This window comes from Podarcis raffonei, chromosome 7 (genome assembly GCF_027172205.1).
Source record: "Podarcis raffonei isolate rPodRaf1 chromosome 7, rPodRaf1.pri, whole genome shotgun sequence".
Lineage (NCBI taxonomy): Eukaryota > Metazoa > Chordata > Lepidosauria > Squamata > Lacertidae > Podarcis > Podarcis raffonei.
In genome coordinates, this window is record NC_070608.1 from 15,719,765 (window position 1) to 15,742,240 (window position 22,476).

General features: G+C 44.2%; 1 protein-coding gene across 4 annotated transcripts in view; it reads right to left on the reverse strand.

Moving 5' to 3' along the window:
* The window catches only part of COL14A1 (collagen type XIV alpha 1 chain), a 141,838-nt gene that overhangs the window by 110,512 nt on the left and 8,850 nt on the right, over positions 1 to 22,476 (reverse strand). For 3 of the 4 annotated variants that reach the window (XM_053395376.1, XM_053395375.1, XM_053395377.1), the window contains exons 3-5: positions 12,002 to 12,118; positions 6,421 to 6,564; positions 920 to 1,021 (exon numbers count right to left, since the gene is read on the reverse strand). The exons of the other annotated variant lie outside the window; for it this stretch is intronic. In XM_053395376.1, the coding sequence (XP_053251351.1) occupies positions 920 to 1,021; positions 6,421 to 6,564; positions 12,002 to 12,118 (363 nt within the window). The remainder of the gene's footprint in view (positions 1 to 919; positions 1,022 to 6,420; positions 6,565 to 12,001; positions 12,119 to 22,476) is intronic. 4 annotated transcript variants of the gene reach the window in all.

Below are 22,476 nucleotides of genomic sequence, written 5' to 3' on the forward strand. Positions count from 1 at the left end.
ATGGCCGATGGACATATCTCTGGGTAGTGAATTCTTAGTAAGTCTCTGGCATGGATTCTGGACACATCCTTCTATGTATTCCTTCTGCATTTAAGATGCTTACTTGACACTTTAGCATGACCAATACTGCTCAAAAGCAAAGTATTTTTTACTGGTAACGCCAAAATAAGCCAGACTCTCTACAGCATGGGATAAAAGAGATAAGGACAAAATTTCCCCCACCAGCATACAAACCTGAAAAGACAGAGGGTTTCAGAAAGTCTTGAGGTTGGAAATATTAGGCTCTTGCATGTGCTTATTCTTTGCAAATTACTGCTAATGGGGTCTAATTACTTTGGAATGCTATTTTTTAAAAAAGGTGTTTTGAATTCTATAATAGCATGAAAAAATACCTGATTTGCTCCCAGAAGCAGTGCTTGCTTGCTCAAGGCTTATGTTGACTGGCATGGAGTTAAGCTTGCTGTTTTCCAAGGACACATTCCTGTTGGTTTTTATCTTAATGGACAACTCAACATCCTAACCTTACTTGGCCAAGTCTATGGATAGGGGAGGATTTGGGTTCTTTCCACAATTTGAAGAAAACTTCCCAACTCCACATCTGGTGGACCATGCTCAGATTGGAATGTAGACTTGCAGAACAGCTCTACTTTTACAAACACCACTACTAAATTTGCTGCTTTAACAGGTGTGCAGAGCACTGAAACTGAACCAAAATACATTATCATTATTGATGTGTAGCATTTTGTTCTCATAATAATTAACAATGTATTTAAGAAGTCGCCGACGTGAGTAATGGTTGAGAAAGAACAAAACGAAATGTTGGCTTGCAACAATACCCACCGTGTATATTACAATGTGGCCTGTTTTAGAAAACACAGAAAACATTGCCATGTTACATTCCTTCCCCACAAACTCTGACCTTCTACTTCTGGAAGTTGTGTACTTTCAATATCCTTCGTTGGGGTGGCAGGCTTCACCTTGGGTTTTCCTGAGGTCTCCTTCTTCTTCTCAATATCTTTAACTGCAAAGGTGGACAGAGTTAAAACAGGAACACCTAAGCATAACAAACCCTGCATCCCAGTGATTAAATGGGCTTCTTTAGATGAAATTACCATGTTGTGCTACATGAGGCAGTCTGCGTTCCATTTCTCCCATGCTCTAATTTTGAATTCTGTTGTCGCCAACATATGCATATTAAATATATTAAAATGTTTAGGCTTCTTTTTGGGTCCGTAGCAGCTGCCAAATCATGTTTTGGCAAAAATAGAATGAAACAGTTTTTTTTAAAAAAAGAAAGACAACAAAATAAACGGTTCACCAGCAAAATGAGCAGAATTAGCAATTGGCAGGCATCAGGTCAGCAAAGGCTAGTCTCACTTAGCACAATGCGTGACTGAGGCCCAATCTGCACAAGACATTTAAAGCAGGCAACAAGGATGCAACAGAGCTTAACTCTAGCACCAGCCCATGTGAAAAGAGTCTTCAGGAGTCCCAGACTTGTGGGACGGATGTCACAGATTCCTCTCTCTGAGCCGTCAATGTCCAAATCTGGTGAGCAGAGAACCAACTCAAAAAGGCACGGCTGATTTGAATATTCAGAGACTGAAATGGGACAAAGGTAAAGGTAAAGGGACCCCTGACTATTAGATCCAGTCGTGACCGACTCTGGGGTTGCGGCGCTCATCTTGCTTTATTGGCCGAGGGAGCCGGCGTACAGCTTCCGGGTCATGTGGCCAGCATGACTAAGCCGCTTGTGGTGAACCAGAGCAGCGCACAGAAACACCGTTTACCTTCCCGCCGGAGTGGTACCTATTTATCTACTTGCACTTTGACGTGCTTTTGAACTGCTAGGTTGGCAGGAGCAGGGACCGAGCAATGGGAGCTCACCCCGTCACGGGGATTCGAAACGCCGACCTTCTGATCAGCAAGTCCTAGGCTCTGTGGTTTAACCCACAGTGCCACCCTAAAAGGCTTTATAAACCTAAACCAACCCCTTAACTATTGGCTAACAGCGAATACAGTGCTAATGAAAATCTTGTCTTTTTTCCAAGCTGTAATGAAGAAAAATGGTTCTTGGCGTTTCTGCTGAACTATTTTAATGTTACCCTTATCTGTTCTTCATTAGAGTAGAAACAACCCTTTCAGATGCTTCTTAAAGCTCTGAATTCTTTAAAACAAAAACCAACACCCATTGTCGTCAGTCTCCTCTGAATCCTCTCCAATTTGTACAGTCTTCCTAAAATGTGGAAAACTAAATATAGTCTTACTGCAGCAAGACCATGCCTCTATTATTGTGTAGCCGACTTAATAAAAGCCATCTATTAAAAGCATTTGTTGGGGAGGAGGTGGCTGCATCTTATTAAAAAATCATGTTCTGCTCATGGCCCTCTTTGTCATGCTACTGATCTGTCAGTTATACATTTCCCCTTTTATATTTTTCATCCTTCCTTTGGGCCTTCTCACATATTATGGCTTGCTAGCGAAAAGACGCTCTTAAAGGCATCACAACCAAACCTTGGTTACAAAGTGAGGATATACACAATACACTTAATTTGCAAACGCAAGTTTGTAAAACTCCAGTTGTTCACACATTATTTTATTCTCTTGTTACTTAGGTTGCTTTAAATATGCATTGGTATGCATTTAGTAATGTTTTCTTTTGAAATATTTAAGGTAGCAAAAATTGTTAACTTTGCTGCGTTTAATGTGCATTCCGTAGCTTTGTAATGTTGTATTTGGAAATCTTTGAGATGATATTTTAGTTTCCTGTTGGTTCTGTTGCTTTGAATGTATACTTTCTTCGGTAACTGTTTTATTCTGGATTGTTTTCTTTCAGTGTTTTAATGTAGCTGGTAAACCGCTTTGAGATTTTGTTCTTAAAAAATATAAAGCGGTATAGAAATGAAATGGAAAAGAATAGTAACAATAATATTTATGTGAATCAGCCACTAAAATAAAGATGAATCTCAGTGCTCTTAAGAAATGTTAACTATATACTACATTTCTCAGAGAGTTGCTGTTTTTCTCTTGAAGCAAAAACAGTCACAGGGCACCTTAAAGACTAACAAATTATTAAGTTTTTGTGGACTGCAGTCTACTTTAACAGATGTATGACCTGTTATCCTGAGTTTCAAGTATATCTACAGTTGGGGTGGGGGTTGGTGGGGAAATTATTTTATTTATAAGATTTATATACTGCAATTCATCAAAAGATCTTGGGGCGTTTCACAAGGTAATGCATTCTTCATCCTGCTGCATGTGTTAATTGGCTTACCGATGTTGGTACACCTGTGTTGTCAACAGAATTGTGTTTATTTTTTTGTGAATTACCACTGTTAATAAGACACTTATCACTGCGTCTATGTTTTAGCATTTCATTTCCCTCTGACTTCACTGTTTCCCACCTCCTCCCAATGCCAACCATGTGTACATATTTACCTGCAACTCAGGACAACAGTTGTCTGCAAAAGCTTATGACACGGCAAACATGTCAATAAACACACAAGACGTAACCGGCTGTACTTTTGAATAAATAAGGTATACTATTCATTGTATCAAACTGTAGATTTCAACAGAAGTAGCTCATAAAGTTCAACAAAAAGAGCAGAAGACCCAGTGGATCAGTTCATTCTCTAATCAGTTCATGCATAAGGTCCATATATGTATAAGTATCTATTCCACCTGTGTGTTCATCGAGTCCAACAATCCACATGAAAGGTTGTTACAGTTCCACAGAATCCTTTCACAGAGTCTAAGACAAGGATTTCTGGGATATCAGCCTTGTTTCGCCATCCTGGGCCTCATCAGTAGTACAAACTCTAGGTAATGCTTTATGAGCTATTTCTGTTGAAATCTACAATTTGATACAATGAATAGTATACCTTATTTATTCAAAAGTACAGCCGGTTACGTCTTGTGTGTTTATTGAATATGTTTCACGTAACCAGAGGTTTGCTGTTGTTTTGCAAATGGCAAACATGTCAGTCTTTAAGGTGCCCGCAGAACTCTTTTCCATTTACAGCACATCCACATTTAAGGCGGGCTCTGAGAGGCACAAGATGTCTGATTTCATTCAGACAAGCCGTTATGCTTCCATGAGGACGTCTCGCTGCAGCCAATAAACACAGACCAAAGCCAAGCTTTGGAATATACTGTCAGCCTTGCATTCTAAATCACACTGTCAACCTTGCCTTTCCGGTGGAATTAAGCAACTCTGAAAACAACCACAGCTAATAACTCAGAGCCTGGATCAACCATTCAACAGTTTGCTCTTAAACTTAAAAGCAGCATGTGGCTTGGCGGTTTTCTTGCATCGGGGTGTTCTATCAAATAATACAGCCAGTTACGCTGAGAAATAGCTCTGAGAGAGCTTGGCCCAGCTTCTCTTCATCAACAGATATCAGGCCTCTGCCAATGGATGCAGGATTTCCTGCTGGGTCCAGACTCATATATTTTAGGGGTCACTGCCAGTGACCCACCCAGGGCCGTGGCTAGGGGGGGTGAGGTGGGCCCCTGCCAGGGGCGCAGGCAATTGGCTAAAAATATGTTCATAAATATTGATTATTGCCTGATAAGAAATGGTTTTAAATAGAGGGTGGATTGAATGGGTGGAGGTTGGGTTGGAGGAGAGGCGGAAAGAAGAGCCAATTTGTCTGTGGCTAGGGGGCGCAATCTGGATGGTTCTGCCAGGGGCGCAAGATCACCTAGCTACAGCTCTGGACCCACAGCACCAATGGGCACAGAAATGAACTAGAGAGAGGACTCGCCTCAAGAGGCAGAGACACGGAAGGGAAGATCTGATTGCATACCAGATAAGCGTCCAAGTCACACCACTCAGTTGTAGCAATGGAGAGCCTGCTCTGTGAGTTTGCGAGGGATGTTGCAGGCTACCAAAATCTCTGAGCAAATGCACACACCACACGTATTGGATCCCACCTGTACTCTGGTTTACATCTGACGGGAGAAGTCCACTGGTCCATACTTGGCTCTGCACCTAGAGGGTATATGCTAGGGCTGCCATTTGTCCAGGTTGTCCTGGAAATATCCAGGAATCAGGAAGGAAAATGGTATCCAGGAGTATTTCTGTGCAGAATTGTCAAGGGGGGTGATTTTTTGTTGTTGTTAAATTCTTTAAAAAATCTGAAAAAGCTCAACAACTTTGACCTAATAAAATAAAATTATAAAGGCTCAACAACTTTGTCCGTATTCTCCACTTTTGGGAATATGGCAACCCTAGTATATGCTCCAGCTCAGAGTTTTTTAAGATCAGTGTCTGGAGTTGGGAGAACTCAGACAGGTACCTTAGGACTCCATATTAGGTACAGTGGTCCCTCAGTTTTTGAACATCTCCATTGACGAACATTTTGGTTTTTGAACATTGTAAACCCAGAAGTAAATGCTTCAGTTTTTGAACATGCCTCAAAAGTCGAACATGACCACGTGGCTTCCGCTGAGGGCAAGATCCTGCACCCTAGCTGTCGGCTATTGAGTTTTCGGTTTTCAAACATTTCAGAACTCAAACAGTCTTCCAGAACGAATTACGTTCGAAAACCAAGGTACCACTGTACTGTGATTGGCACATAAGAAAGACAGAATCTGCCATATGCCAATTTGGGCTGTTGGTCCATTTAGCTTAGTATGGTCTACACAGACTGGCAGCAGCCCTCCAGAGGCCCATACAGGGGCAGCCCTAGCTGGAGATGTTGGGAATTGAACCTGCAACCTTCTGCATGCAAATCAGGTGCTCTACCGCTGAGCTAAGGCCCTTGCCCAAAGGCAGTGGTTCTCCAGAGTCTTATGCAGGCGTCTTTCCCACCACTTATTAGTTAGTATTTTAAACTCTCTCTTTCCCCATCCTCATTTCTTATGGTGTAAGGGATTGAACTTGGAACATGCAAAGCATGTGTTCTGCCACGGAGCTATGAGCTGGAACTGGAGAAGATGGAGTTCTCTAAGTATGAGATAAAGTATGACTGCATTGCCCAGGGAAGAGCTCAGAGGATGCAAATCAATGTCACGCTATTACAATCATTCCATAATCAGAAGCATTTCTGCTTGCCAGATGGAATGAACTCTCCACTTTTCCTACTATGCACTGTTCTGGAGGTTCTCTTGCCCTTCCACCAAGCAGATTTGTGGGTTGTGATGAAAGTGGGGGGTAAGCCCCAGTTGCACTAGCAGGACTCATTGCAGTGGCTCCTGCTAACACAACTGTTTAGTTGAATCTGGCTCCCCGTGTCTGCACCAGCCTTGGGGGCTTTTCTTTTCAACTTTGGATCCTTGATTCCAAGACTCTGCAGTGTGATGACAGGCAAGAAAGCACACATTCCACATTGCAAAACACATTTCAAATGCTCATCTCAAAAACCAGCCTCTTGCGAAGCCCTGTGAGAAACGTAGATAACGGGAGAGAAAACATACTTCGGAACTGGCCTTGAGCCGCTTTGCTTTCCTGATCCTTAGCAAGCGCCACAATCTGAACCGTATAGCCCTGATCGGGGATAAGGCCTTGAATAATTGCTTTGTTTGCATTGTTTTGAAGAGTGAGCTCGTTGGTTTTTCCACCTGCCAGAAAGGAGGAAAAAAAAGACCAGAGTTGCATTTTTAATTTAAAAACAAAAATAGCACAGAGATCCACATTTTTGTATGTGCATGCAATGTTCCTGTTTCATAAAGGCAACATAAATCCACAGTTAAACTATATAAACATGCAAAGCTGTCTTATAACAAATCAGAACGGTCCCATTTGTTCCAGAACTTTTTTTGTGTAACTTCCCAAGGAAAAAGGCACTGCATTCCACTACCCGCACCCCACCCAAACCCCTCCAAAATCCTAAAGTAGTTATTAAAGCCTCTTTAGATTCCAGCTTGGATATGGAGATACATAAATAAGTTGCTCTATGCATTCATATATTCTTCAACACAATACGATACATCCTTGGCATAAGTTTAAACTTTAAATCGTGTTTCTACCTGCCTCCTCACTGGGAAATTACTCGTTAATCCTTTGCAATCATAGGCAGCAAAGTTACAGAGCCTTGAGCAATCTGGGATCCCTTTCCATAATGTGAAGCACTACATTTGAAATGTTTACACTACAAAACAAAAGGGATGGAGTCTGTATGGCTGGATAAAAGGTAAAGGGACCCCTGACCATTAGGTCCAGTCATGGCCGACTGGGGTTGCAGTGCTCATCTCACTTTATTGGCCAAGGGAGTTGGCGTACAGCTTCTGGGTCATGTGGCCAGCATGACTAAGCCGCTTCTGGCGAACCAGAGCAGTGCACGGAAACGCCGTTTACCTTCCCGCTGGAGCGATACTTATTTATCTACTTGCACTTTGACATGCTTTTGAACTGCTAGGTTGGCAGGAGCAGGGTCCGAGCAATGGGAGCTCACCCCATCGTGGGGATTCAAACCGCCGACCTTCTGATCGGCAAGTCCTAGGCTCTGTGGTTTAACCCACAGTGCCACCCGCGTCCCTATGGCTGGATATAAGCCCCAAATAAAAAGTGTTGCTTGTAGAAAACTAGCATGTCAAGAAGAAACATTCCTAAGGCATCATTCAAGCATCATTGCTCAACCCACATTATGAAGCTGTTCATGCAGGTCCTGCTTTATGAACACAATACACTTCCTGGAAGTCGTTCATTAGGCAACTGTTTGCATAGCAAGTTGAAGAGTTCCGTTCGCATAATGAGTTGATGAGTTCCATTGATTCCTATGGGGAAATTTCTAATGCGTTCCCAACCACAGAATCTGCAGTGGTTTGGCTACAAATTCCTTGTGTTGGCATGAGTGAATTTTTGCATAGTGAACATTCGTAAAGTGGGACCAGTGTCTATTATTTTTGAGAATTCATACCTGCTGAACTTTAGAGTCATCTTGGCATGCAGCAAGAGGGCGTCACTCACCACCCCTAATATCACCAAATGCAAACAGACAAGGTCTGTTTATAAGGGAATAGGAAATGGTGAAGAAATCTGATTTGGCTTCATTTAAAGTCAAATCTATCAAATGTGGACTTCCTGGAACTATATGTGAAATTTGCACTTATCCAAATTTTGCAATGCAGTATCCCAACCAAAAAAATGTTTATAAAGATTCGTGTAATGGGGAAAGTGGGGACGCAGGTGGCGCTGTGGGTAAAACCTCAGTGCCTAGGACTTGCCGATCGCATGGTCGGCGGTTCGAATCCCCGCGGCAGGGTGAGCTCCCGTCGTTCGGTCCCAGCTCCTGCCCACCTAGCAGTTCGAAAGCACCCCTAAGTGCAAGTAGATAAATAGGTACCGCTTTATAGCGGGAAGGTAAACGGCGTTTCCGTGCGCTGCGCTGGTGCTGGCTCGCCAGAGCAGCTTCGTCATGCTGGCCACGTGACACGGAAGTGTCTTCGGACAGCGCTGGCTCCCGGCCTCTTAAGCGAGATGAGCACGCAACCCCAGAGTCGGACACGACTGGCCCATACGGGCAGGGGTACCTTTACCTTTACCTTTTTTAATGGGGAAAGAGTGAATTAAAATGATGATATTATTGAAGAATAACAAATACACACTACATTAAGGAAAACTGCTTGCAAAAATGTGTACATTAGTCAAAACTGCATACAGCCGATGTGTTTATTAGGAGAAATTCAGACTAAAATGCTGGTGAATTTTATGAGGATTAAAAAAAAAGTAATTGCAATTTCTGCAAAATTTGAAGAACTGAAATTTGAAAGAATGAGAAACTCAGAGAAATGAAATTGACAGGTCCTTCCATCCCTATCATTGGGTGGCTTGCAAGCTTTCACCTCCAGAGAAGACTTATCTGCATCCAACACCTGTCTGTTGCAGAAGATTCTGGTGGAACCAGTTCTATGGCTAGAGAGTGAAGGCGCCTTACAGCCTCCTAAGGGTTCAAGTCTCATGAAAGAGAAAGGAACAGAGACTCTGACATAGCTTGGATTGCAAAGAATGATAGTTTATTTAGGCATGGACATAATTCTAGAAAGGGAAGCTTAAAGTTGCCAGATAGTGACTCTCAAAAACTTATTATTGTTATTATTTAAATGGGTGAAGGTTAAACTTTTTGGCAGCTAGGTCAAAATCTGTACAAGTCCCATATATCCTCAGAGGCAGCAGAAGCAAAGTCCCAATCTGAACACTGTGGGAGAAATGTTTGCATCGATTCATATAGCTAGCATGGCAAGAAGCTTGCGACCATATTGATGGGGTTGGTTGCAAAATGTCTGGTCCTTGGAATTGCTACATGACAATGGCAACCTCCCACCTGCAGGCTTGGTCAGGCCTGCCAGACCTCCCCATTTGGTCCATGAGGCTGTCTCAGCCAATCCACGCCTTATGTATCATACGACATCAGGTGTGAGGAAGTTAAAGGCAGGGCTTTGAGGCATCATAAATCGGTTGCACCTGGAAAGTCCAGCGCACCAAGTTCTGCAAGCCCAGACAGTCAGCTGACCACTCAGGTTTGCAAAGCATCAAGTGCAAGCACTGTCCCTTTGCCCTAACGGTTTGGTTTTATTCAGCTCCGTCTTTGCAGCTCAAAACGGCCAAACTCTTCAGAACAGAACAGGCATGTTGCAGACATAAGGCATGCTCTCACTGAACAGCCTTTAACCTAATGCAAACATTGTTTAACTAGGCGAAAAAGTAGGCTTAGAGGAATAGCCCAAATATATGTTGTTCTCCCCACAAATATACCTTTGATCACTGCATGATGCAAGTACAACTTCTTCAGTTTCTTTACAACTAGAGTTTCTGCAGCAACAGTCAGAATAATATCCCTTCAGCAAACACTATCCTCAAGGGCAAACTACAAGTTACACACAGATGTGTGCAAGGAAGCGCCAACTGTTCCTGGGGGTTTTTAAGGGCTTGCTAAAGGCTGCAGTGATGATCAGCATGATGCTGATTTTCTGCTGAATTTTAAAAGAATCCAGGCTGCATGATGTGTGTAACATGCAATTTCCCCCTCAGTTACAATAATACTGTGAGTATTGAGCCAACGGAGTCTTGCATGCTGGCATAACAGTAATTCCAACTTCAGCTGTAAACCTTTTCCAAGGCCTTTGCACAAGCAGACTGTGTGAGAGAACACAGGGTAGGCCTGGGTAGGCCTGGTTTGCAAGTCTCGCCCAGCCAAACCATGGTTACAGCTTGCGGATAGCCTGGACAGAGTTAAACCATGAGCCCGGGTTCAGTGTGTTATCCCATACTATTCAGAGCATTTCCCTGTCACCAGGGGTGCCAACTTACCATACTTTTCTGTGTATAAGACAAAGTTTTTTTACTCTAAAATAATGTTCAGAAACGTGGCTCATCTTATAGGTAAAGGGACCCCCTGACCATTAGGTCCAGTCGTGGCTGACTCTGGGGTTGCGGCGCTCATCTCGCTTTATTGGCCGAGGGAGCCGGCATACAGCTTCTGGGTCATGTGGCCAGCATGACTAAGCCGCTTCTGGCGAACCAGAGCAGCGCACGGAAATGCTGTTTACCTTCCCGCCGGAGCGGTACCTATTTATCTACTTGCACTTTGACGTGCTTTCAAACTGCTAGGTTGGCAGGAGCTGGGACCGAACAATGGGAGCTCACCCCATCACGGGGATTCGAACCGCCAACCTTCTGATTGGCAAGTCCTAGGCTCTGTGGTTTAACCCACAGCACCACCCGCCTCATCTTATACATGGATAGTGAATGGGGGGGGCGGGTGATTGGCTGCAGCTGTGGGCAGGAGATTGGGTGGTTGATTGTTGACTGCTAGAAGAGCTGCTTTGGATTGGCTGCTGCTGCTGCTCTAATTGGGTTGGTGATTGGTTTCTGCAGCAAGGACTGCTGTGGATTGGCTGTTGCTGCCGCAATTGGCGGCTGCTGTTCTGGGACGCGCATGATTGTCAGCGGACAGCTTTTCTCAGTTGGGTTAGTGATTTTCTGCTGGGGGTGAAATATACTCGGAGTCGAGAGTGGATTTCATGCTCTTTATTCAGCTCATAGTGGTGAAGAGGAATGGAAGCTCCCCCCGAATGTCTGCTTTATATACATTATTTACACAATGGGCCCCACGTGATTGGCTAATTCCAGGATTCACCCATAGGCCAATCAGGTTGCAGATTCACTTCCGCCTGGAGCTGGATTTGGTGGCTCCTGTGGGCCAATCAGACTGCTGCATTCTGTATCCTATTGTTCTAAGACCAATCAGACTGCTGCATTCTGAATCCTATTGTTCTAGGACCAATCAGACTGCTGCCTTTTGGATCCTATTCAACTCAGTACATAACAGGGGGTCTATTGGTGATCAGCTGTCACTGCAGCAAGTGGGTGGTGGATTGGCGGCTGCTGGTGATTGTCAGCATCGGTGCTGCGGGTGAGCAATTTTCAGCAATCCCCCCCCCCAAAGCTGTACAACTCTGGGTAACCCCCCCCCAATAAAAGCTCAACAACTCTGAGCCATCTCCCCCCCATTTTCTTAAAATTGAGTCCCCCAAAATAGGGGGCGTCTTATACATGGGGTAGTCTTATACACGGAGAAGTACAGCAAATAAAATATAGGGCAGGGGGATTATGCCCTGCATAATCGATCACATGACGGGGCTCACCCTCACTATTTGAATGGCAATGTCCATCAACTTTGAGGGGGCCCAGCCCCTTCATATATCTTATTGGGGGGAGGCGAAGGGACCCCAGCCCCTAGGAGTGGGCTCTGATACCTGTTGTTTTCCTTAGAACAAAGCATCCGACAGGAAGTGGGGAGAAGGCAGCTTTGTTGTTGCTGCCAAGACAATAGCATAGAATGAAAGAACAATGCCTCAGCAATGCCAAGTGTAGAAGCAGCCTAGGTTTTTAGCTCAGTGACTTGTAAAAATAAATAAATGGAGTTGTTAGGAAAAGTCCGGGGTGTGCTGCTGTTGTCCCATCTTCAATGGACAAATCCCTCATCAGGTTCTTTGGAGCTCAGCTTGAAAACTGCCAATACAGGGGAAAGGTAGCATTTCACCCCCCTCTCCTTACCTGCATTTGGCGTGACGAGGAGTCTATATCCATCAATCTGCCCTTTAGGGGCTTTCCATGAAATCTGAACACTGTCATGAGCAACAACAGTGTATCTTAATCTTGACGGCGGGGCCACTGTAAGGGAAGCAAAAATATAAGCACTGAAGGACTTATCACACTTTGTTTAAAGCTTAAGATTACAGCACATACAGACATTCAAATTAAACAAGAGACGACACAATTTTCAGACAAGACAAAGGATGCGGGTTATCAGGAGAGTCCCGTGATGAGCGTCTATTAGTTTGTAAAACGACGTTGAAATACGTCAAGGTGAATTATCAGTTCCCAAAGACATAAGCTACACAATAAATGTAAAAAAGCACTATTGTCCCCACAGGGAAAGACAAAGAAACGTTGGGGTTAGAGGTTAAAACATCCTAGTTTAGCAAGCAAAGTCAATGCACAAACTTTATTTTGGTGTGTATTATCTGTTCTTTGTTATGTTATGGTGTAGGGAACATTCTAGTGGGCTCTTTCTAGCTTTCGGGGGTCTCCTGGAAGGTAGGGAAGTGGAGATTGCTCAAGGTCATATTGTGGAAGACTTGGGAGGGCATGAATTTTGAGTATGTTTTAGAGTGCATGCAGGAAAAAGGAGCATGGCAATTTTCAAAGGGTGGTGGGTGGACCAAGTTAACAACATGGAATAAACTGATTGGCTGGAGCTCCCGAGCCTACCAGCAATTAAGAGTGCTAGAAGTCCCTTAGTTTTCCTTAGAAGAGGTCTACTCTGTAACCGCTTTGCAAATGACTAAAGCAATAATTTTTAACAAAATCAACATAAATCTGCCCAACTAACATGGCTTCCCACCGATGGACCCTACAAATTTAGTCCTCTGAAATTCTGTTCCAGAGAATTTCCAGACCATTTTAAATTGCCAGAATTCCCATGAGAGGTGTGGAAAAGCCATAGCAGTTAATTTATTTGACATGGCTGTGTAGACGATCCTGTATGCCGGTACAACATTTTAAAAAGACATCCCATAATGCACATACCACCCCCACTCCCCGCCAAATACATCTATTCCTGATATCAGAATCACAGATCTGCCTGTAGCCAAGCGCTGCACAATTTGCAATCCACTCAATCAAACCAGGAGCTTAACAAGCTCTGGTTGGGTACTGCTTGAGGCTGTAGAGACAGTAGGTTGTCAGAGATCTAGAAGCCATCATACGCAGCTGGTGAGCTGGGTTTGGCAAGGGAGACAAGTTGTGCAGACTTGCCTTAGAGCTCAAAATAACTAGCAAGGCACAAGCCTTGCAAATTGCCTGGAGTGCGATGGCATACAAGCAACTCTCCTTCTCCACCCAGTACCACGCCTTCCTCTGCTAAACGTGGCAAACCTCCAAGCAATTCCACCTTCACCCTATGCCTGCCTCACTCATCCTTGCCAAACCAAAAGCTCCAATTTCCTAACCCTGCAATATCCTCAAGCTTTCCACTGCAATGTCCTATTGCTCCTTCCCATCTCAGCCATTCAACTTGGTGAGGTTGCTGTATTGTCAGCAAAAGAAATGGGAACCATTGTGCTTGAAATGTTATTAAAAGGCTTCTCCTTCTGGTGTGTGGTTCGTGCACATCCATGCATGAACTGATCAGGAGCTGCAAAAGTCTCATATGAGAGCACCTTTTGGGCTTCCTTCTCTGTGCCTGAACATCCCAGCAGTTCAGAGCAACTTCACGTAATTGATGTATGCGTTAACTTTTTTAAAATAATGAAGCTGAGCCCCAAAGCAAACCAGAAAAGTAACATGTACACACACACACACACACACACACACACACGGCATACATAAATCCTACCATTAAAACATCAGGCCAGTTTAATGCCCAACCGCACTTCCCCCAGTTTATCTGAGCAACTGTGAGAAGTGACTGGTCTTGTATATAGCCTCAAAAGGAATTTAATATACATGACAGCAACTGAGCAATTCAGGCAAGCAGAGACAAGCAACGTGAGTTGGATAAATGGAGTCAGAGAGAGGAATTGCAGAGAATAGGCCAGCTTTGCCACATCTCAGTTAGGTATGTTCCCAGCAACCAAGCTACATGACCAGCAGAATCATATCTAAGATAGTTTTTCTGAGCTCTACCACTCCAGACATATTTGAACTGCCTTTACCGTGACATGGTGCTCTCTTGCTCTCACACACGCACGAACAATGAAACATGCAATCCCTTTTCTGCAGTCTGAGTGGTACAGTTTAGAAAGAGTTGCACTATGTGATTCTGCTGATGAGGGTGAAAATGCCCTAATAATGGGGTCTTACTATCACCACAGGGACGCAGGTGGCACTGTGTGTTAAACCACAGAGCCTAGGACTTGCCGATCAGAAGGTCGGCGGTTCGAATCCCCGCAACGGGGTGAGCTCCCGTTGCTCGGTCCCAGCTCCTGCCAACCTAGCAGTTCGAAAGCACATCAAAGTGCAAGTAGATAAATAGGTACCACTCCAGCGGGAAGGTAAACGGCGTTTCCGTGTGCTGCTCTGGTTTGCCAGAAGCAGCTTAGTCATGCTGGCCACATGACCCAGAAGCTGTACGCCGGCTCCCTGGGCCAATAAAGCGAGATGAGCGCCGCAACCCCAGAGTCGGCCACGACTGGACCTAATGGTCAGGGGTCCCTTTACCTTTACTATCACCACCCCAAGCCTTTGGGTAAGCCATACCTATGCATTTCAATACAAACAAACAAACAAACAAGACTGAGTACCTGAGCAATCCATGCTTAATCGGAATCTGGTTGAACAATGGTGCAATTGCCCATAAAAACAAAAGGGGAAAAGACAAGGATCCAAAACCAACAGCACTTGAGCTCTCAACTAGATGCCAGGGGCAACCTCACCAAGCAATTGAGACAAAACTTTTTAATGATTTGTTTGTGCGGCTGTTAGACAACGTTGCATCTGGTGGAAGTGCCAGGGTGCAACTCAGCTTGCGTTGCAGGCTGATGTACCTGCATGAGAAAGGGCAGGTAGAAAGAGGTACCAGTTTACTTCCTCAAGTGTCCTGACCTGATCTCACTTCACTGTTAGACTGATGCTGAAGTCACTTCCTGCTTTGCTACATTTCCTATTTTTTTCTTCAAGTGTCAAGGTGCAACTCAGGATACTTCCAACAGTCCATTTCCTATCACTTTCCTTGTTATAAAAATACCATTGCAATGCTACAACCTGAATTTGCTACAAAATGTGATTAGATCCTACAGCAAAATAGCAACAGGAGCCTCCAAGTTGGAGTGGGGGGGCGGGGTGGAGATCACTTCTTAAGACCTGCCATTTGCAATTCAAAGGAAGCTCACAGTCCTGAGGTTGCTCAGGTTTTTTGTGGCGATTTGCATAAAACAGGCATGTCCAACAGGTAGAATGTGATCTACCGGTAGATCACTGGACGCCTGCGGTAGATCACTGGTAGATCATTGGCTCCCCCCAAAGAAGCTGAACAACTGTGGCTCCCCTAAAACAAGCTCAACATTTCTCCTCCTCCCTGAAAAAACTCAACAACTTTGACCCGAACCCACCCCCCAAAATGGGCCTTCCTCCTTCCTAAAAAAAAACCTCAACAACTTTGACCTGAAACCCCCCAAAAGGGGGTAGATCACTGCCAGTTTTTAACTCTGAGAGTAGATCGCAGTCTCTTGATACTTGACGATCCCAACATAAAAAATATGTACCTTAATTGGATTAACACAAGTACAGTGGTACCTCGGGTTAAGAACTTAATTCGTTCCGGAGGTCCATTCTTAACCTGAAACTGTTCTTAACCTGAAGCACCACTTTAGCTAATGGGGCCTCCTGCTGCCGCCGTGCCACTACCGCGCGATTTCTGTCCTCATCCTGAAGCAAAGTTCTTAACCCGAGGTACTATTTCTGGGTTAGCAGAGTCTGTAACCTGAAGCATCTGTAACCTGAAGTGTATGTAACCCGAGGTACCACATCTAGTATGCTGCCACACTTACACACTGGCTTGACAAGAGCTGACAGTGTCATCAATTTGCACTCACTGGGGCAATGACCTGGCCCTTCCTTACCAATAAACCCACCTTTCAAATCTGCAGTGGCAAAGACTGAGGGATCGGCCTCTCTTGGGTGACCAAGAGTCCAGAGGGGGGTTGTGCTATGCTCAGTTGATCAGGGTCATGCTATGCTTCTAGTGATCAGCAGTGGCACAAATCATTATATAGCATGCTGATGACTGGTGGTTGCTGCTAAGAGGAAGGTTCCTTCCACTTGGCCATTGCAGAATCTTGGGTTGTGCAGAGGCTGGTAGTGGCAGCCTCTGGAATCAGACCAAGATGGTCTGTCCAAATCAATTCACATCAGTATCTGTGAGATGAAAAGGATGCCTGACCTTCTCTGGAATGTGCTCATGGCTTTGCATTTTGGTCATGCTTAAAAGATGCTCACCACACCCACAAATATCCATCAACTGCAACGACTAACAGACAACCTTGGGCCAAGAGGAAACACACCAACCAGCTCCACAGATCTTTGAAAATTTGGACCTCTTTGGGGCAGGGGTGAGGGGATGGAAGGGGAGGAGAAATCTAACAACAATGAGATAAGTGGCCTGCTGAAAATTTAGTGTATCAGATTCATATTGAAGTAACTGCGGGGTTCTCTGACACATTTTAGAAAACTCAGCTGTCTGCTGTTACAAAAGGCAACACTGAATTCATTTTCAAAGCCTGAGACTCTCAATCTCAGGGCTCCAAAAGTTTCCTGCATTGCAAAGGGTTGGACTAGATGATTCAAGATCTCCAAGGATGGGGTGAACCAGAGAAGAATGAACCTAGAGATATGACTAGCACCAAGAGAGGTGCATTAAAATATGAAATTACATTGACTAATTAATTCACTTTGTCCCTCTTAAGCAAGGGGGGGACACAGACCCCCCCATCCTGTTGATCATCTGATGTCATAAATAGGTCAGCTGATTGACAGGTGGGCCGTCCCACCCACCTGCCAAAGTTGACCCATTGGGGAGGGAGAGATAGTAACCATCTGAGCTCTCTGTTCATCAGCTGGAGAGCAGAGTTTTCAATCCTGCTCTCTGCAGGAGTCTGAGCAGGATTTAACCCTCCCTGCAAGCTGGGAGGCTAAACTCTGTTGCTTTGGATGCACACAGTAGTTTTCTGTGGGTAACTGGCCAGCTCAGCCAATGGAGAATTGAACTGTGCTGACGTCACCCACCCGTTAGTGTGACAGCAGCTGATTGACAGGTGGATGTGACTTTGGGGGAAATGGCCTCACAGTCGGAGGCTCCTCATCCTGCTATTAAGCATAAGCCTACTGAGAAGCAGACATTTCAGTGGGCCTTGGCTTACTCACAAGTAAAATTGGTATAAAATTGCAGCCTAAATAAACCTTTGGAGCAAGTGCAAAAAAAGATTATTGGGAAGTTTTTAGTGTTTTAGGCTTTATTAAGTTTTATGTATTATAATAAAATATTATTATTATTATTATTATTATTATTATTATTATTTCAAGGTGTTTCCTCACCATCCACAGAAAAGAAAGAACGACAGTGGCAAAAGCATACAATTGTAGCATTTGCCAGGTAAAACAGTATAGAAAAGGGGGGGGGAACCTCTCAGATTAAGTAGAAGCAAGGCGACTTGTCTGGATATACCGTATTTTTTGCTCTATAAGACTCACTTTGTCCCTCCTAAAAAGTAAGGGGAAATGTGTGTGCGTCTTATGGAGCGAATTCAGGCTGCGCAGCTATCCCAGAAGCCAGAACAGCAAGAGGGATCGCTGTTTTCACTGCGCAGCGATCCCTCTTGCTGTTCTGCCTTCTGAGATTCAGAATATTTTTTTTTTCTTGTTTTCCTCCTCCAGGTGCGTCTTGTGGTCTGGTGCGTCTTATAGAGCAAAAAATGCGGTAAATTAAAAAATGCTCAGCCAATGGAGAATTGAACTGTGCTGACGTCACCCACCCGTTAGTGTGACAGCAGCTGATTGACAGGTGGATGTGACTTTGGGGGAAATGGCCTCACAGTCGGAGGCTCCTCATCCTGCTATTAAGCATAAGCCTACTGAGAAGCAGACATTTCAGTGGGCCTTGGCTTACTCACAAGTAAAATTGGTATAAAATTGCAGCCTAAATAAACCTTTGGAGCAAGTGCAAAAAAAGATTATTGGGAAGTTTTTAGTGTTTTAGGCTTTATTAAGTTTTATGTATTATAATAAAATATTATTATTATTATTATTATTATTATTATTATTATTATTATTATTTCAAGGTGTTTCCTCACCATCCACAGAAAAGAAAGAACGACAGTGGCAAAAGCATACAATTGTAGCATTTGCCAGGTAAAACAGTATAGAAAAGGGGGGGGGAACCTCTCAGATTAAGTAGAAGCAAGGCGACTTGTCTGGATATACCGTATTTTTTGCTCTATAAGACTCACTTTGTCCCTCCTAAAAAGTAAGGGGAAATGTGTGTGCGTCTTATGGAGCGAATTCAGGCTGCGCAGCTATCCCAGAAGCCAGAACAGCAAGAGGGATCGCTGTTTTCACTGCGCAGCGATCCCTCTTGCTGTTCTGCCTTCTGAGATTCAGAATATTTTTTTTTTCTTGTTTTCCTCCTCCAGGTGCGTCTTGTGGTCTGGTGCGTCTTATAGAGCAAAAAATGCGGTAAATTAAAAAATGCTCAGCCAATGGAGAATTGAACTGTGCTGACGTCACCCACCCGTTAGTGTGACAGCAGCTGATTGACAGGTGGATGTGACTTTGGGGGAAATGGCCTCACAGTCGGAGGCTCCTCATCCTGCTATTAAGCATAAGCCTACTGAGAAGCAGACATTTCAGTGGGCCTTGGCTTACTCACAAGTAAAATTGGTATAAAATTGCAGCCTAAATAAACCTTTGGAGCAAGTGCAAAAAAAGATTATTGGGAAGTTTTTAGTGTTTTAGGCTTTATTAAGTTTTATGTATTATAATAAAATATTATTATTATTATTATTATTATTATTATTATTATTATTATTATTTCAAGGTGTTTCCTCACCATCCACAGAAAAGAAAGAACGACAGTGGCAAAAGCATACAATTGTAGCATTTGCCAGGTAAAACAGTATAGAAAAGGGGGGGGGAACCTCTCAGATTAAGTAGAAGCAAGGCGACTTGTCTGGATATACCGTATTTTTTGCTCTATAAGACTCACTTTGTCCCTCCTAAAAAGTAAGGGGAAATGTGTGTGCGTCTTATGGAGCGAATTCAGGCTGCGCAGCTATCCCAGAAGCCAGAACAGCAAGAGGGATCGCTGTTTTCACTGCGCAGCGATCCCTCTTGCTGTTCTGCCTTCTGAGATTCAGAATATTTTTTTTTCTTGTTTTCCTCCTCCAGGTGCGTCTTGTGGTCTGGTGCGTCTTATAGAGCAAAAAATGCGGTAAATTAAGAGACCCTGCACTTGCTGGCCAGACGCAGTCTTGTAATTAATCACTTGCCTGGCAGCCATAGGCAACAATGAATTGAATTCACTTGTTCTCTTCTTCCACCTCCATCCCTTTTTTCTTTTCGTGCGGTGTCTTTTTAGATAGTAAGCCCAAGAGCAGGGACTGTTTTCACTGATAAGGAAGCTGCTCTAGAACATTCTGGCTGAAGAGCGGGATACAGATACTTTGAATGAATGAATGAATGAATGAATGAATGCAGGTGCACGAGATGCTAAGCCATTGAAGGAGTGGGGTGTGTGTGAAAGGATGCAGTGGTCTGTCCCTCCTCTGTGGCCAGTATTGGAACCAGGTGGGCTGCCAGAGGGCGAAAGTCCCCTTCCTTTTCACCCATTACAGAAAGTCAAAGGCTACTGTGGGAGGGGTGTAACTCTCCATCTGACAGCCTCCAGCAGGCTAGCAAAATGTGTTCAGGCTAGTAACTTTTCTAGGCTCCTTTACAAAGTAGCCTTAACTGATTTCATTTCAGTTCCCACCCCTTGGCAAGTAAGCGTAATTCGGCCATGTATTTAAAGCACCATGGCGCCACTTTAAGCAGCCAAAGAGTCCTGGGAATGGTAGTTCATTGAGATTGCAGGGAATTGTTAAGAGACCCTAGCAGTCACGAAATTAAAAGACACCTGCTTCTTGGGAGGAAAGCAATGTCAAACCTAGACAGCATCTTAAAAAGAAGAGACATCACCTTGCCGACAAAGGTCCGTATAGTTAAAGCTATGGTTTTCCCAGTAGTGATGTATGGAAGTGAGAGCTGGACCATAAAGAAGGCTGATCGCTGAAGAATTGAGGCTTTTGAATTCTGGTGCTGGAGGAGACTCTTGAGAGTCCCGTGGACTGCAAGAAGATCAAACCTCTCCATTCTGAAGGAAATCAGTCCTGAGTGCTCACTGGAAGGACAGATCCTGAAGCTGAGGCTCCAATACTTTGGCCACCTCATGAGAAGAGAAGACTCCCTGGAAAAGACCCTGATGTTGGGAAAGATGGAGGGCACAAGGAGAAGGGGATGACAGAGGATGAGATGGTTGGACAGTGTTCTCGAAGCTACCAGCATGAGTCTGACCAAACTGTGGGAGGCAGTGGAAGACAGGAATGCCTGGCGTGCTCTGGTCCATGGGGTCACGCAGAGTCGGACACGACTAAACGACTAAGCAACAATTCCCCTCACAAAACTGCAGTTTCCAGAGTGGTTTGAAAACATATCCGTCTTCACAGAAAACTCTTGGGATTGTACCTCTGTGAGGGGGGAACAGATGTCTCCTAAGAACTCTCAGCATCCATAACATACTACAGTTCCCAGAATTCTTTGAGGGAAGTCATGACTGTTACTGCTTTAAATTCAGAGGGTCGATGGGGCATCAGTCATGTTTTTGGCTGAACGAGACTAGTTTTCACTGACCTGGCACCACCATAAACCAGTCCTGTTGTTTAGCATTTTTGCTAATGAACAGTTTACAGAACAGTATTTTGTTATTTTTCTATCTTTAAAAAAAATTAAATTTATTTAATTTTCCAAATTGTGAAATTTACAATCATCAAACAACCAAAACGAAAAGAGAATTCCACAAATTTCCATGGACTTCCCTCCTCCCCTTTGTGGATCCTTATATTAACCTTTTCCCTCCTGCATCTTCTCTGTTAATCCAGTTCTATCAAATCTCCATTACAACCATAGGCCGGTGTTAACTACAAGCGTCATTCAAATCCTACTAATAATTTTAATGGTTTGCAATGATTTTTAAGATAAATTATATCATTTCTCCATTCCTTACTAAAAACATTTGGTCTTCCTGATTCCTAATTCTTCCAGTCATTTTTGCCATTTCGGCATAGTTCAGGCATAGGCAAACTCAGCCCTTCAGATGTTTTGGGACTACAACTCCCATCATCTCTAGCTAACAGGACCAGCAGTCAGGGATGATGGGAGTTGTAGTCCCAAAACATCTGGAGGGCCGAGTTTGCCTATGCCTGGCATAAAGGTAAAGGTGCCCTTGACCATTAGGTCCAGTCGTGGACGACTGTGGGGTTGCGCACTCATCTCACTCTATAGGCCAAGGGAGCCAGCATTTGTCCACAGACAGCTTCCAGGTCATGTGGCCCGCATGACTAAGTTGCTTCTGGAGAACCAGAGCAGTGCACGGAAATGCCGTTTACCTTCCCGCCAGAGCGGTACCTATTTATCTACTTGCACTTTGACGTGCTTTCAAACTGCTACGTAGGCAGGAGCAGGGACTGAGCAACAGGAGTTCACCCCGTTGCTGGGATTCGAACCGCCGACCTTCTGATCGGCAAGCCCTAGGCTCTGTGGTTTAGACCACAGCGCCACCCGTGTCCCTATGCCTGGCATAGTCCATCAATTAAATTTGTCATTCTTCTCTGGTAGGGACGGTGTCTTCTTTCCACCTCGATCTTTGTTTTTTAAATGGGCAATGCGCATGCCATCTTAGATCGAATAACAGCCGTTTCTTTCATAGGACTATATATGTCTGGCGTGCTCTGGTCCATGGGGTCACGAAGAGTCGGACTAAACGACTAAACAACAACAAATGTAAATGTACAACACAAGTATATACGCACAATACACAAATACACATCTGCATCTTACTGAGTTAGATCACTGTACCACAGAGACTTTGCAAGGTCCTTTAAAGAAAAAAACTCAATGTGCAACCCCGCAACACATATTCGCATATGGTCATTTATATGTATAGAAGCTGCCCTATAAGCAATGTAATATTTCTGAAAGGGGGTGGGGAGAAAGGAGATCTTGTGTTTGGTGTAAAAATCTTGGGGCTTGGCCCAATAGACCATTTCACCCAGGATTTTCTGCTCTGACTGGCAGCTGTCCTTCAGGCCAAGGTTTTTCCCAGTACTGTTATTGGAGGAGATCTTTTTAACTCTCAATCTGTGGTTCCCAATATGGGACATACAGGGGGGTGATTTGATTTTTAAGGGGGGCAATTTGGAAGCTTGCTTAGACCAGGCTTC